The 15,791-nt window shown below is 42.5% G+C and overlaps 1 protein-coding gene across 1 annotated transcript; it reads left to right on the top strand.

Moving 5' to 3' along the window:
* The first annotated feature begins 1,398 nt into the window (after positions 1–1,398).
* On the top strand, positions 1,399–13,082 carry SEC22A (SEC22 vesicle trafficking protein homolog A (S. cerevisiae)). The gene is made up of 5 exons (XM_010155862.1): positions 1,399–1,593; positions 2,841–3,035; positions 7,148–7,266; positions 10,059–10,124; positions 12,775–13,082. The coding sequence occupies exons 1-5, from the start codon at positions 1,458–1,460 to the stop codon at positions 12,973–12,975; spliced, it is 717 nt and encodes a 238-aa protein (XP_010154164.1). The 5' UTR covers positions 1,399–1,457; the 3' UTR covers positions 12,976–13,082.
* Positions 13,083–15,791: the final 2,709 nt, after the last annotated feature.

Raw genomic sequence — 15,791 nt, 5'->3', positions numbered from 1 at the left:
TATGAATTATTTCATACGACACACAAGGAGTGAGGGAGTGGGAAGGATGGGAATGATTTTATAGTGGGGAGGCACAGTGTAGGGTAGTCTTGAATGGTTGAATGGAGCATACCTGTCCTACTGCTCCATCTAGCTCTTTGACAGCAGTGCCTTTTGTTTTGTTTTCTCTTCACCCTTTTTTTTTTTTTAAATAACAATTTCTAAATTTTTGGAGCTGGTACCTGCATGTCAACATTGATTAAGTAATAATTCAGAAGATGCTCTTTTTCCCCTGTTTGCAGTGTGACGGTTGGATTCTTGTGAAATAATTCTTTGAATATATTGTTTACTCAGGATTTTGCTTTACATGTGACCTTTCTCCTTAGTATGGGTAACTTAGTGCCATTACGCTGCTACAGTGCTGCGCGTAGTTGCGCTTTAGCTGAGCTAAATTCTGATTCTAATTTAGATACACTGTTTTAAATGAGGTGAGTGATTTCATCCTAACCCCTAGCAAACATGCTGACAGTACGGTAGAAGTTACAGTGGTGGCACCGTTTACCACCTGAATGATGCTCGACGGTGCTCAGCCTTCTCTGTCTCCCACTGGCATGTGTGAGTTTCCAGCGTTTCTCAGGATTAGGCCCAGCAGGGACTACATTTTTCCAGTTGATATATTTTTTTAAAACCTTAGCTGGAGTTGGCTTGTAAACTCATCAGCTTAGAATAAATTTTTAAGAATGAGGCATAAGGCATAGTCAGGATGGTTTTTATTACTTTTTTTTCTTTGATTACTTTTAATAGTATAAGTTATCCATCAGACTTAGAAGAAATTTGAAGGTGTAATGAAAATATGAACTCTCTTTAATGAATCACCTAAATGCCATGGGGATATGTGTATTGAAAACTGTCCCTTTCTGATTTCATATTAGTCTCCTCTGGTCATCCTTGCAGCTATCTTTGGAGAATGATGAATCCCTTATTCTACAGAGCAGTGTTATTCCCTCACATATTTTAGAAGGAACAAACTGCTTCCCCCCACAATCTGAGAAAAGCTTTTGTGGTTTTTTTGGGATGCACCAGATCACATATTCTGCATTTGAAATGAATGAAAAGCTATTTGGGGCAAACCTGCTGTGTTTCGGTTTGCCAAAAGCATTATGTTATTTTCCGTTCCATGTATGTGAAGGTGTGTACATACGTGTACCTACACATAGCTGTATAGCACGGCTTCTCATAGGATCATACATTGCAGTGTTGAAGAAAGACATCTAAACCTCTAAAACTAGATGGGTTTTCTGCCAGAATAGCGTTGGAGTTTTCAGTAAACCTTAATTCCTTTGCTACCCCAGGGCAGTTTTTGCTTTTCTGATTATAGAATGAGAGATCAGACTAGTGATGCAGCAAATTCCCTGGATTGAAATTTGAAACTTTGAATTTGTTTTCTCAGCTTTATCAGTTCTCTGGGAGTAAGCTATATGATGTTGTGCACTGAAAATTATCCAAGTGTCCTGGCTTTCTGCTTCCTGGATGAGCTTCAGAAAGAGTTCATCACTACCTACAATATGATGAAGACAAATACTGCTGTCAGACCTTACTGCTTCATAGAGTTTGGTAAGGATCTGACTTCTATTTCCTTCTTTCTCACATTGAGACAAATGAGTATTTAAATAGATGTGCAACTTCATGCATACAAACCAGAAATGTCCAAGGCAGTTTGTAGCTGTATTTCAGGTGGATTTAGAGTCTGATGTAACTCCTGTTAGAGTCAATGAAGAAATACTTCTGTGGGCATTAAATTGAACTAGTGGAGTTTTATCCAAACTTGTTTATAGTCCTTCTGTTCATTCCAGTAGGTTGTGGTTTGTCTTGTTGGACCAAATCTGGAGCTCATCTTCTCCTAGTTAATAACACTAGGAGTCTTTTGACTTCATACCTGTAGGAATACTTAACCTCTAAAGGCATTGAGCTTCGTACATTTCTCAAGTAAAAGATTGCAACTTCATGTGTGTTCTTAGCTGTCCTGTGACTTTGGTTCAGTATATGGAAGGGATAGATCTTTATTTGTCTGATGATATAGTGAAGCATTTAATCTTCTGTCATGCAAGCTCCAAATACAACTAATCTCCTGTATACCAGATAACAGCTGTTACGAATTCCATTAATATTTGTCGGTTTAATGCTATATGTTAGGCAGTTATTTGAAATATTCTTCTAAAATACATTAGAACAAAAAGGACTGCAGTTTTAGAAATATGAGGGAAGATATTCCAGTTGGATAATTCCTGTCTACAATTGTCCAGCCATCTTTATCAATTTCTGTTTAAAATTGTTGTTTTAGGAAGATTTCTGTGAGCACTTCCCCTCCCCCTCCCTTGTTTTACTAGACGTTAAGTTGCAATGTAGGTCTATTACAGTCTTTGTATAATATGGTATTTATTTTCTCTGCCTGAATATTTTGCAAGCACACTTCATACTCAACTAAGTTTGTACGTGAACGCAGGAGTTAATTTTTTCATCGAGACATTTAGTAAACTAACGGAAGAGCTAGAGTAAGCGCTGTAATTCCATCGTACGAGCAATGCATTCAGTCCCATGCAGTGAAAAGTCATTAGTTTATTCACAGTTACTAAGTAATTAGATTTCTAGAGCTTAATTTTTTTTTAACTGCAGAATTAAATAGCCCATGATATATTAGTCACAAAACAGAAATAGTATTAAAAATTCCAAGATTAATACGAGCATTTCAAGCAATATATTTCAATTTGTGAAGTACGTAGGGCATAAAGCTGCGTGGACTTGGATTATTTAATTAACAAAAGTCCATAAGGATGTATCTTTTTCTTTTGAATTTTACACAGATAATTTCATTCAGAGGACCAAACAGAGGTATAACAACACACGTTCTCTGTCAACAAAGATGAACCTTGCGGACATGCAGACAGAAATCAAACTGAGGCCACCTTATCAAATTTCTGTGTCAGAGCTTGGTTCAGCTAACGGGTTCCCACATTTAGCTGTGGCAGAATACACGGGTACTGGTAAGATATCTGCAGGTGAGTTTCAGACGTTTGTTTTCATACCCTAAATGAGGCAGATGCAGAGAATCTTTGATTTTTTTTTTTCTTTAAAAAAAGCTTTTTTGCCATGATGTTCTCAAAGCGCAAAACTGCCACGTGTGTTTTAGCTTAGATGTCTTTCTGTCCCCTGCTCAAAGTGCATATCTTCCCAAGGCACTTGGAGAGAGAAATGGGCCTATTCAATGGACTGCTTTATTGAAGGGAAAATGAGCTACATGAAAATAATGACTACGGGCACTTAGCAAGATGATCTTCTTTCTTTTTCTGACTTTTTAAGAGTTAAGAAAATTTTTATCCTTCCTGCCCAGTAAGACCCAGTGATGACGTAAGCTGAGAGCAAAGTGTCTTGAGTTACAGCAGCTGGAGGGAGAAGCATCACTTTAGGCAGCATCTGTGATGGTGAATGTCCAAAGAGCTGCACTGGCTGAAAGATGTGCTCTCACAAATGAGTGCTTTGTCTGCAGTGTTAATAATAGCAACTTTGTGTGTTCTTGCCACATTAATTTAACAGTATTAGACAGAGAATCTGGAAAATGAATAAAGGAAGCGTGTGAAGACTTTTAGATTGTTTGGAAGAGTGGAATCTTTTAAGCAGCACTGTCCATACCTTTAATTATCTACCGCTTACCCGCGTGTGCTGGTTTTAAAGGTGTGTAATGCTGTGATCACATTCTTTGGCCGCTTTCAGTGCATACATTGTTGTTACCTCTTAATGTTCCAGTGTAATCTTGGCTTGTGGAAGAAGTTAGGGTGGCAGAAGTGGCAACTGGTTAACTCTGAAAATTGTCTAGGTTCAAACTACCTGCCATTGGAAAAAGAAAAACCAATAAGCATGAGAGAATTCTGCCAAAATTGGCTGTGATTTTAAAGTTGTCCATGTAGTAGGAGGTGAGGTTTTTATCACTTTTCTATGTAAAAGCACTGGAAGATCATATAGGCCTAAGCTAAACTTTGTAAGGACATTTCCCTTTTTACTATAAAGTAAAATTAAACAATATTTGGCAGATAGTCTGGCAGGGCTGTTTCTCTTGCCTCTCCACAAGCTGTCATACAGAAGCAGTTCTGTTGTCCTCTTCTCTTCCCATGTTGACTTTCTTCTGGGATTTTTTTTCCCCTCTTTTAGTTACTTTTAACTTTCTTCTTCCTCTGAATTCGGTAGATCTCTCTGTTCAGTTATCCACTTCCTTCCTTGAATGCTGTAGAAAGTCACCATCAAAGGGCTGTATGTTATGAAAGGTTTGCACTTTGCTCCTTCCTCAGCTTTTCACATTTTAGATGCTGTTGAATAACAGTGTCTTTTTTAGCAAGTCTGCTAATAGTTTGGTAATTCTGTACATTCCTTGCATCTCTCCACCTTTGGAAAGAACTTTCTCTGGATGCTTGCTACCTGAGTTGGCTAGATTTCAAAGTTTCTCCTTTGCTCTAAGTAGAGATTCTCACAAAAAGATGTGGTTTGCCGAGTGTAACTTCCTGGACATGCTGTCCTGTTAACACAATACGACTCGCTGTGAGGGAATTCAGTATGTTATATCAAGTTGGGTAGCAGGCAGAGGTAGGGAGTCAGGTAGACGCAAATCTTGTTTTGTTACATGGTATAGGAGAATTTGTTGTGTTAATTTTGGCTATGCTGGTGAAGCATTCATGGAATCACAGAATGGTTTGGGTTGGAAGGGACCTTAAAGACCATCTAGTTCCAACCCCCCTGCCAGGGGCAGGGACACCTTCCACTAGACCAGGTTGCTCAAGGCCTCATCCAGCCTGGCCTTGAACACTTCCAGGGATGGGGCATCCACAACATCTCTGGGCATTGTCTGTTACTTGCTTATACCTGTAATTGGAGATGTGTCCAAGGTCTGTCATTGTTGTTATAGTTAAAGTAATTGAGCACAGCAGCGAAAGCTGTGCTGTGTAGTGAGGAATAGGGGTAATTATTAATGTGTGAAGCAGAAAGTGGGCAGATCATGGATAGAATTTTGCTTCAGAGGTGACTGTAGGTGTGGGCCGGCATTAGAAATAGGGTGGCAGCATCCTGATATGTGATAATTTAGGTATTTACTGAAGTAGGACAAATTTACTCTTTTCTGGGCTATTTTCAGCGAAGGAACAGTTCTCAGGTAGAAGTTTCTATTTGTCGTGTAGTGTACACAATTTTTTTTTTACTTTTTTAAATAAGCATCCTTACAAGTAGTGTAGTTTCTCACATTGTGCAAATTTTCCAATTTTTATTTTAAATTTCAACATTTTAATTCAGAATTTGTGCTTTGTTTGATCTTGTGTTAGAGAGTTTTTGATATGACAATTATAATCTCTAAAATTTATGGGTGTACTGACTCAAGGTCAGCTGTCCTTTGCCTCCTCTGACACTCCTTCATTCTTCTGGTTTTACCCTTTTTTTTTTTTCTTTTTTTTTGGTATTTAAGTGATTCTTTTTGTTCAATTTTAACCTTGGAGAACTTAATGATATCAGTAGTGGTGTGCAGTGTCCTTTAAAGCTTTTGGTTTTGTTTTCATATTTTAATAAGAAAAGTTATTATTCTATGATCCTTCCTAGACTGTCTTGATTTAGCTGACAAGACTCTTTACTTTTCCCCTCATGGCTCTCAGAGAGGTGTTTACTGGCTTAACACGTGATGTTTTAAAGTTACCTGGATACATGGGGAAAATGGGATTGTCTGGAGAGCAGTCAACTGATTTTATCCACCGGTTAATGAAATGCAATGACTTTGGGCTAAAACCAGTCACACACACCTTCAGCTTTTTGACACTGTCTGGATGAGGTGGTTTAAAAAACCCAAAATAAAACAAAGCAACTGGTTACGAGTCACCGAAAAAGAATGGTTCAGTATGCAGAACACGCTATCTGACCTCAACCGAGTGGTTGCCGGTAGTGTTCCTCTGGTATGCACTACTATAAGCTCTGAAAGTTAAACATGGGTGATGCCTTTGTTTAAAAAAAATCCCAACCCTGATTACTGTATTAAATTCAGCACAAACGAGTTAACTGAACTGATCTGTTGTTCTCTTTTTAAGTTATCACACACTCATAATTAGACAGCCCTGTCTGCTTATCAGTGGGAAATAGCTCTTGTCATTTTTCCTTTGGGTTCTGTAGCTTCATAAACTGTTTGGAAAGCCTTTGTCCTGGGTCTGTGGGATGCCAACAGCCAGGCTTGACACCCCTCTCTCTATTAATGTCACAGTTCATTAACCTCATTGTCCACGTCTTTACACTTGGTTGATTTGAACACGAGGATTTCAGTATGGCTCAGCAACCCTATTGTTTTCCCCATGTTGCCTGGCCTGTTAAGAGTTTGGCATTGTTTTTTCCTATTTGCTTTCTGTTATTAATTATGGACAGGGACAGTAATGAGGAACGTGCACAACTGTTATGTACTGGTGACCCCAGCTAAGCACTAAAGAGTAGCTGTGCATGGACAGTAAGCATGCTTTCATTTTCATGTGCTTTGTAAGAGACTTCTAAGCACCATCTGGAAGGTCTGTGTAAGGTTTTAATATAGATACCAGTTTTGTTTCAGAGATGTCTTTTTAAGGGTGCCTTTGGTAGCACTCACTGGCTGTATTTTTCGAGGTAGGGAACTGTGATAGCGTTGCCTCACAGTATTCCGTTCAGCAAACAAGCTAAATGAGCCTCGATAGCTCCGCTAATGCATTAGCGTTCAGGGAAAGTGGAGGTTGAGAGAGGAGCTCTTAAGTACGTGTTTCATTAGCTGGCTACTAATTGGAGACAGATTTCACTAGGAAGTGCATCGTTTGCTATTGATTTCCTGGCATGTAGCAGCTTTTGGTGCCATCCTGAATAAACGGAATGCATTGGATTAAAGACTAGATATAATAATACAATTATGTGTGTCAATTGAAGGAAGGTATACTTTTGGTTAAACCTTGTGTTGAAATACTAAAAATGCTTCTTTGTTTTAGAAAAAAGGATTGACGTTTTGTGGTTTGCTTCAGTGATGTCTTCTTGAGCTAGAAGCCACTGAAAAATGAGATTACTGTTTTACTAAATCTCTAAAGATACTGCTTTGACCCTTGATAGCTTTTTTTTTTTTTCGCCCCATCCTTTGCAGCTCCTCATCAGCGCCTGGAACCTGTGACTCTGCCAGGGATTGTCTCGTTCGTGCTTAGTCTGTTATGTGGGGCTCTGAATTTAATTCGTGGCTTTCACGCCATCGAAAGCCTTCTCCAGGTACGGTACATGTTTATGAAGTTGTGCAGCATAGCAGCCATACCACCACCTGGGAAGGTGCTTGCTTCTGAGCTACGTCTTGCCAATTTTGTCCTCAGAAGTGCTGTTGGTGAGGTCAGACCTCTGTCTGTGAAACCTGCGTTGTTTTGGTCTGCGCATCCCTCTTGGGTGAGACGCCTCGTTCACTGGGGCTGTGAGTTTCGAGAGCAGGAGGAGGTGGGTGGCTGACTCCTTCCCTAGGTACCTTCATAGCAGTGAGAATCTGAACATCGCGTTCTGTTTTCTAAATTTATGCCAGGAGACGCTCAATTTTAATAGACGTTATTTAACAACACTTGAGAGAAATGATGAGCAGCTTTGAAAATCTGGCCCGTTTTTTTTGCAAGCTCCACAGAGCGGGGACCTTGAAAAGGGATTTGTGAAATTGCTTTATAGAAACCTTTTTGGGGTTTTTGTTTGTTTTTAATAAACCTTCTTAAATAGGAGAACTATTTCTCTATGCTGGAAGTATCAATGTAAGGGAAACTGTCAAGTAATTTCTTCTGAAATACCCCAAAAAACCCAAACCAACCCCTTTCCCCATCCCTCCCCCAACAAACATATATTTCCTGATGTGAACTCTGCCCTGACCCCCCGGATAGCCTTTCCGTTTCTTTCTATTCCCTTGCTTGTGCTAGGTTCATTCCCACTGCTACAGTGAAAATGCTGGTGGGTAATGATGTCAAGCAGTTCAAACGAGTGTGCTGGCCATGCTTGCAAGCACACATGGAAAGGTCACGTGTGTTCCCACAAAAAAAGGTTAACAATGTTAAACGTGCGACTGTGGTGATGGAGGTAGAACCAAGAATCCCGTGGGAGTTTTCTGAAAGAAAATGGTTGTTTAACAGCTAAGCTTTTTGTTCAAACATATACCTGGACCTTATAACTGCAGTGCTTTTTGATACCTAATGGGCGTTTTAGGGAAATAAGGTGAAGAAGATGACTTGCGTTCCAGGTGTCTTATGTAATTATGTATCTCACAGATAAGATTTAATAAAGCAGTCATGTTTGAGGTCTCAGCATTTCCTGAAGACTAATGAATAGATGAACAAGGCTAATGAAAGTTTTCCATGCTAGGTCCTTATTTTGAGTTGTCTGTGGATTGATTTTTAAAGCAAAACCAAGCCTGAAATCGTGAACATACACCTCTACCTTATCACTAGTAGATTTTCCTCTGCTGCACACACTTGCCCCAGCGTATAAAGGGCAGTGAGCTTAAGGTGCCCTGCAGCACGAATAGTACTGAACAGGATTCTGCCACCTAGAGCGTTTCTAGAACTTGCTTTGTTACCTTTGGGCAGCTGATTGTTCAAAAAGGCACGCCAAGTCATTCACCTCTTTAACTGATGACGGGGCAGCCAATTCATGTTGTTCTGTATGCTGCTGCATCTGGAAGTTATAGGTGGCAGTACAGATGGAAGATGCTTCTTCATTTCTGACAAATGAGGCGCACTAAAACTCCATTAAAATTTCTCTTAGTTTTCTCCATTATGGAAAAATCCACGTGGTTTAGGGAGAAATAATCCAAACCATGATTAATGGCACTTCTTCTGAGAAGTCATTCAAAAGGTCCTCTCTGAATTGGCGTTTCCTTCCTCGGTGCTACGTGGGTGTTAGCGATGCTCGGTTGCAGCCCGGAGCTGTGCACCGGCAAGCGCGCAGCGGCGCCGAGGCAGAGGTGTGCGGCCAGTTTCGGAGCGGGCCACGTTGCGTAGGTAGGTTTCTTTGTGGGCAGGCACACATGCTCGGCCCTAGTCGACGCTGCCGGCGCGCGCGCAGCGGCGCCGAGGCAGAGGTTTGCGGCCAGTTTCGGAGCGGGCCGCGTTGCGTAGGTAGGTTTCATTGTGGGCAGGCACACAAGCTCGGCCCTAGTCGACGCTGCCGGTGTGAACGTTTGACGCCGCGCGCACTCTGGGCAGAAACGAGTTGTAGTTCAGAATGGACTGCCACCTTCTCAAAATGGAATTCGCTTTCAAGGGAGGACACTTGCGTGAGCACCCATTGATTTCGTGGGAGAGTTTCTGATTGTCGCAGATGTTTGTTGGAAATGCAGTTGGAATAATCACTATGCATCTTAATTAATTCTGCTCAGCTCTATGGAAACTCTAACAACCCGCTGGAATAAGTTAGAAGGAATTTTTGTTTTGTTTTTTGAGCACATAGTGGAAGGATTTATCACTTCAAGTACATTTTTCTATCTTTTCCTTCAAGAAAACTGGATTTTTCAGTATTCTCCCTGTGATAAATCTACGGGCTGCTGTTTGTCCTGGCTGCCATGCAGCAGAGCTGCCGGCATTCCGTATTCTCCACGCAGGGTGTTACCACACCCCAGTGGCCAGTTGGTGTCTTTTCCTTCTGTCTCGTCCCCGTTTGGTGAAGCTGCAGCAAGGCACAGGTCGACAAAGTCGGCGTTAAGGGTAGTTCCCAGCGGTTAGACTTGAACTGGCGAAGGCATCCCGAGAAGGCAAGTGTCCAGTGTTAGAGCTGGGCTGCCTTTAAGGCTTTTGGAAATCTCAGCACGAGTTGTCTGTTGTGAATAAACATTTTGGTGAGGTTCCAGATCAGGGTGGGTTTTTTCCAGACATCTAAGTAAGCGATGATTAGTGCTGACTCCTTTGGTTTAGCGCAGTATAGGAACTGTTACAAATCTCGAGGTGATACTATGACATACAACAATAGTAACTTTTGTACTGTAAATGTGTGGTATTTCACGGAAACACTGCAAACCATGCCTTTCTGTTTTGTTTTCACAGAACGAAGGTGAAGACTTCAGCTATGTTATTGCATTTTTTCTCGGAACGGCAGCCTGTTTGTACCAGGTGTGTTCTCCTGCTTGCATGATTCACCGGAGTTTAGAAACACTACCCAGTCATGCAGAAATGTCATCCTCTTTTCCTAAATGTCACAGATACTTGGACAGGGTGATTATAAAAATAATTTCTGCTCTGTTTTATTTCATTAACCATAAACTGTCTTGCAGGAGATTGATGCAAAGAGTGTCTGCATGCTGGCATTTTTATCCAGTTAGTTGATGAAGAGATTTGCAGTATTTTTCTTTCTGGAGCTTAGAGTTTATCTCTAAAGTCACGTGGAGGTTATATGTTTTCCTTAAATTAATAGTTTCATAGTTCAAGTAAATCCAAACATCTGACCACGTGCCTTACTGCTGCTTTCCTTCGGGAAGGTTTGAAGTAAAGACAGCACTACCTAGGCACAACAGCCCAGAAGCGTCCTCGCTCTGTACATTACTGTGCATCTGCTTCCTCCCCAAAGCTTTCAGCCACTGGCCACTGTTTTCTTTCTCCTGCCTGATGTTTCACGTTGCACTTCGGGTCTCTAGGTTTTCCGTTTCCACATCTGAATTGGACTTGATGATTTGTAGCACGTGTGCGCTGGTGCCCACTGGCATTTGTCATTCAGTGAGGCTGCGGTTGCGTTTGGCTAGGGCTGTAATGTCTGTCGTGCTCAGTGGCTGTTACAGTAATTCCTTTGACTTTTCACCTTTTGCACGGGGAGTGGAGCAGGCAGTTTCTACTTGCTTCCCTGGGCCAGTGTTTAATACAGGGTCAGACTGTAAAATAACGTTTCAGGATTTCCCTTTGATGTCAGCCTTTTGTCCAGGTTACCCCTAATCTCCATTCTCTGTAGCTCTAGCAAAATGTCACAGTACAACTGGTGTTCTTCACCACGTGTTGACTTTTCATCAGCTTCTGCCTTAAATAATTCTTCAGATTGGTGTTAATTTTCTATGCCAACAATCTGTTCCATATCAGGTAAGGTGGATCTCCTCCATTCTTTTCTTTGTGCAGAAAACACACATTCCTCCCCCCTCTACCAAATTAGAAACCATATTCTTTATAAAAAGTATTCATGTCTGTGCACTGAGACATAAGGACATATGTCTTTCCCCCGCTGTATTCCACAGTATTTTTGGTTTTTAAATCCTTCATATTTATTAATCATTTTGATGAAGCGTATCCTGACTCTTATTTTAATCTTGGAAGCCGTTACACTTCTTCCTGTGTTGTCAGTGGAGGTGCTGACGCTAAGGAATTGTCTGAGTTCTTACTGCAGAGATCCTAGTACCAACTAATTGCTCTTTTAGATGCGATTTGTAAAACTGTCAGCACAAGTAGGTTGTGTGTGCTCTGCTCAGAGTGGCCAGGCAGGTTCAGAGGAATTCCGTCCTCTGAACCACATGGATTGCTTACCTCTAGTTCCACTTCGTGCTGGAGGAAGGACATACGCATCTCGCTGGTGCTGTCCCTTCTCACAGCTCTGAAGATACTTAGATACTCAGAAATTACAAGCAGTTTTGTGAACCTGAGCACAGTTACAGTGGCAGTGCGTGCTTTACGAGGAAGCAGCTAAGTTTCAGGCAGAACGTAATCTCAGTAAACGGCGTCGTTCGCTTGCGAGTCTGCAGTGCTTCCGCCCTTTTCGGAGGAACATGAAAAGTGAAAAGGTTCAGTAGAGTTTCTCTGCCTCTGACACAACATGGCAAATGCCCAAGAGCAGAATTGACACGTAGATGATCTGATGATGAATGCTGTTAAATTTGTGTGGGCGTGGTTACGTATCCCCGGGGAACAGCTTTGGAATACGAAGTAAGCCCAAGCGATGTTGGTACCTACCGTGGAGCACAGCAAAAGGAAATGGCTAGAATCCAGAGAGGGCAAACAATTCCTGTATGGAAGTCAAGGAAGTAGTTTGGACAACAGCCACAGTAAAACTGAGGTCCAGAAAAAAGCGGGGGGCAGCTGTGTCCTCTCAGAGATGGAACCCAAGGCAAGAGGCTTGAGCAGGGCTCCAGCTGCGGTGGGAAGAAGGTGGAGCAGGCAGCTGCGTGCCGTGCTGACACTGTGTACACCCCGCTGCGCAGAGACCGGCCCTTAAAATGTGGTAGAACTACAGCAGTTGGGTATTTCTCTCCAAACGTGACCCTGGCGCTGCCCCAAAAGGGTAAGGAACCTGTGCGGACCTCTCTGTGCCCACCAGTTAGCCCTCTGCGTTATCCCTAACAGGATACCGGGTGGGAATCAGGGGGATTGCCTTGTGCTGAGTATTCTGGGTGTTAGGGCTGTGGTGTGTTTCCTGTCCTTCCCATTGCTTCGCATGAAGAAGAGGTGACACTGGCTCTTGTTCCTTCCCCATCGCTCGGAGAAAACAGTGTATTTTGACCTGAGATTGCCAGGAACAGCCACTTTCCTTTGTCTTGGGCCCTTCCTTGGAGGTTGTAATCCATTGTGACGAGAAAATTGTTCTCCAGGAGGATTTAGTGGAAGCAGAATGTAACCTTGTATTGATATCAGGTACTTTACACCCTTCCATTGCTGCTAAATTGCTACCCTTCTGACGAGTTTTGAGTTAGTTGTACTTGTTTTGGGGTTGTAATTTCTCAAGAACCAGATAGTTTCTGCAGTGGAAGTTGTTTTCCATGCGATAATCTGATTTCTTTGTTCTTGACAGTGTTACCTGTTTGTATACTACACGGGCTGGAGGAATGCCAAATCCTTCCTGACTTTTGGGTTAATTTGCCTGTGTAACATGTACCTGTACGAACTGCGCAACCTGTGGCAGCTTTTCTTCCACGTGACTGTGGGTGCATTTTCTACCTTACAAATCCGACTGCGACAACCGCAGGGCAAGTCCCCGGATTACAACGTCTGACGAGTCCCGGAACGTTTCGAGGCAGTCTTGTTCCAACAGTTACTCTCTCTCAGGAATGTAAAGCTGTTCTCCAAAAGAAGGAGCTGGCTGGATGGGCTTTTTTTGTTTGGTGTTTGGGTTTTTTTTTGAAGAAGGACACTTTTTTTGTGTGGGTTTTTTTTTTTGAAGAAGGACATAAAAGGATATGGGACTAGAGGAGGAAAATGGGTCACATCCATGCAGTGGAATGTATGTAGGGATACCAAGTTTGGGGAATTTGACTGGTGGCATAAAAAGCTCCATTGGAAAATATGTTAATGGAAGGAATGTATAGCGTATGTGTTCTGCATATCATGCAAGCTCTTCACTTCCAAAATCAGTTTTGCCTTTGTGAGGCAGTAGGGGAGAGGCTAAATAAACAACAATAATGCTGTTGCATATTAGCAGACTAGATTTGAAATATGTAAGGTACTAAATTTTGGAATGTTTTGTTTCACATTGACATCTGTGTTGAATGTTTTCTTAATTAAAATGTAACCTGGAAACTCCTTGTTTCTGGGATCAGCTTTATGGCACCTGTGGCCCTCTGTCTAGTGCTATAAATACTTCAACAGGTTTTCATTTATGATTTCCTTCTAATTATCCTTCGGGAGCGATCTGCGAGGACAGGGTTTCTCTTCTGTAATTGTTCACGAAGTTCTGCCGCGTAACCCAGGATCTTTGCGTGCTTCCTCTGTTTGTGGGCTCTGGAGAGGTGGAAAGGAAATGGGCTGGTGAGTAAACGGAGTGGCTTGTGCTCGCTGGACTGTTGTTGTTAATTTATATACTTTTAGAAATAGATGCTTAATTAGCTCAAACCTGAGATAAACAGCTGGTGACAGGAAAATAATAAATCAGTCTGATCAGCTTAAACAAGAAAAGGCCAGGGATTTGTTTATTCTTCTGGTTTATGGGATTTATTTTTTTTTTTCTGGGCTAGAGCCTTCTTGATCTAGAACTCCTCAAGTTTGTGAATTAACCAGCAAACCCAAACACTTAGAAATGAGAACAGCGACTGTATAGTTCCACCATCAGTCACGCTGCCCTTGTTTGACAGTTTTATGGCAGTTAGTTATGCTGTTTCATGATGTAAAAAATAGAGATAGATGCTGCCAGATTTTTGTATGTGACCTGGAATAATGTACGGGTTCACCGAAATGCTAGAAAAGAAAAAGGCAAGCTTTGGTGGCAGAGAGGTTGCCGGGCTGCTGGTGGTGCTGGGTGTGGGGACTGGCAGAGCTGTGCTGGGCTGTGAGGGGTTGCCCCAGGCACATCAGGGTACACGTGTCACTGAATTGCGTAGTGTCAGGTTATGGCCGAGCGGAGAGGCGCCAGGGGTGTTCTTTTTAAATAAGTGGGATTAGTTAAGAAAACTCTGTAATACAACCACGAAGAATTAAGAGGATGAAATTGTACCCCAGAGTGGAGGGGAGCAGTCCGTATTGCATTCTTCGTGACGCCCGTTTCTCAGCCTGATGGCCGAGATCAAGGCCGGGGAGGTCCCATGGTGCGCAGCCCCGAGATCGGTGTTGGAGGTGACGTGCTGTGCAGTCAATTCTCTCCCCCCACCTTTGGGCAGAGGAGCAGAATGCATTTACCAACAGGCTCTGGTCTTGGTTGGGGCATCAGGAACATGGGGAAGGATAAATAGGACTGGAGGGAAACACAAAATAATTTTAAGGAGTGGTTACACCGTGAGTGTTTTAAGAATCCAAAGGAACAGAAAACAGCCTTTGTTTAGCACGGAGAGGTTTGCTTGTGTCAGCTTTCAGTGCACCTTTTCCACACTGGAAAAGATCTGGAGCAGTCCTTTACCATTTTAAGTCAATGACTGAAAAAAGTGGCTATTCTATTCTGGTTTTAACCCCAGATTTTATCTTACAGAGTCTAGAAGAGTCCTTCTACCTCCCTGTTCCCTTCACCCCCGCTGACGGGCAGGGAAGCTATTAGGAATGCCTGAAGTACTCGAGTTTTTGACTCGGGCTGTTGTGCACGTGAAGAATTTCCTGTTGCATCGTTTCTTCAGCTTGTATGTCGGCAGAGGCTCTTCTTCTTTCCTGCTGTCCCTAAAGATGCATTTTTAAGGAGTGAAAACTTCCTTTGTCTTAGCACCTGGAGCTGTTATTCCAGTTCTGGTGGCGTTGAGCTAATTGCTGCTTAGCAGGTATAACGAACAAACACAACCGTCGGTGCAGTAGGAGACCGTGGGGTTTTGTTAGCTTGCTCTTCCCCCACTGACAAAACCCCCATTTCCCAACCAACCGTTAACGAGCACGGCTGGTCTTCATTACCTGCTATTGCTGGGTGCTAAAACCGTGGCTTTGGAAGTTATTGTTGTGGTTTGGCTAGAATATTGGACTTTGCTGAAGTGTTGTGTGAGAAACAAGACACCCCAGGCCAGGTATATCTCTGTAATGCTGTTTGAGGTTTGATGACCTCAGAGTCTCCTGTTTGAGATTTAATCACCTTCTTCCTTCCGTATTTTTCTTCAGTATCGGTGGTTTTTCATAGCGGTCTGCTTGCTTGTGTATAGTGTCTGGGCCAGTACCTGGGGGTGAGAACTTGTCTCATTGTGACCTGTCGGATGGTGCTAGGAAATAACTTTTCAGACCTGGAAAATGTGTAGACCCCTGCTCCTTTCACACTGTGTCACGCGCACGCGTGTGTATGGGATGTATAAGACTATCGAGGGAGAGGGAGGTGTGGAAGAGAATGCAGCCTGCTGTGAGGGCACGCACGTGTGTGTTACTTGGATTGATTTTTAGCTGTATCAAAGCCAGCAGAGAGCTCAAAGGTGA

This window comes from Eurypyga helias, unplaced genomic scaffold (assembly GCF_000690775.1).
Source record: "Eurypyga helias isolate BGI_N326 unplaced genomic scaffold, ASM69077v1 scaffold29507, whole genome shotgun sequence".
NCBI lineage: Eukaryota > Metazoa > Chordata > Aves > Eurypygiformes > Eurypygidae > Eurypyga > Eurypyga helias.
This window is presented reverse-complemented; position numbering and strand designations above follow the sequence as displayed.

What these genes read in the sequence shown, in the direction of transcription:
- SEC22A (XM_010155862.1), top strand. Translation starts at nt 1,458, where the DNA reads ATGATGTTGTGCACTGAAAATTATCCAAGTGTCCTGGCTTTCTGCTTC. An exon ending in TTACTGCTTCATAGAGTTTG is followed by an intron (nt 1,594 to 2,840) that starts GTAAGGATCTGA and finishes AATTTTACACAG; the next exon opens with ATAATTTCATTCAGAGGACC. An exon ending in TACTGGTAAGATATCTGCAG is followed by an intron (nt 3,036 to 7,147) that starts GTGAGTTTCAGA and finishes CATCCTTTGCAG; the next exon opens with CTCCTCATCAGCGCCTGGAA.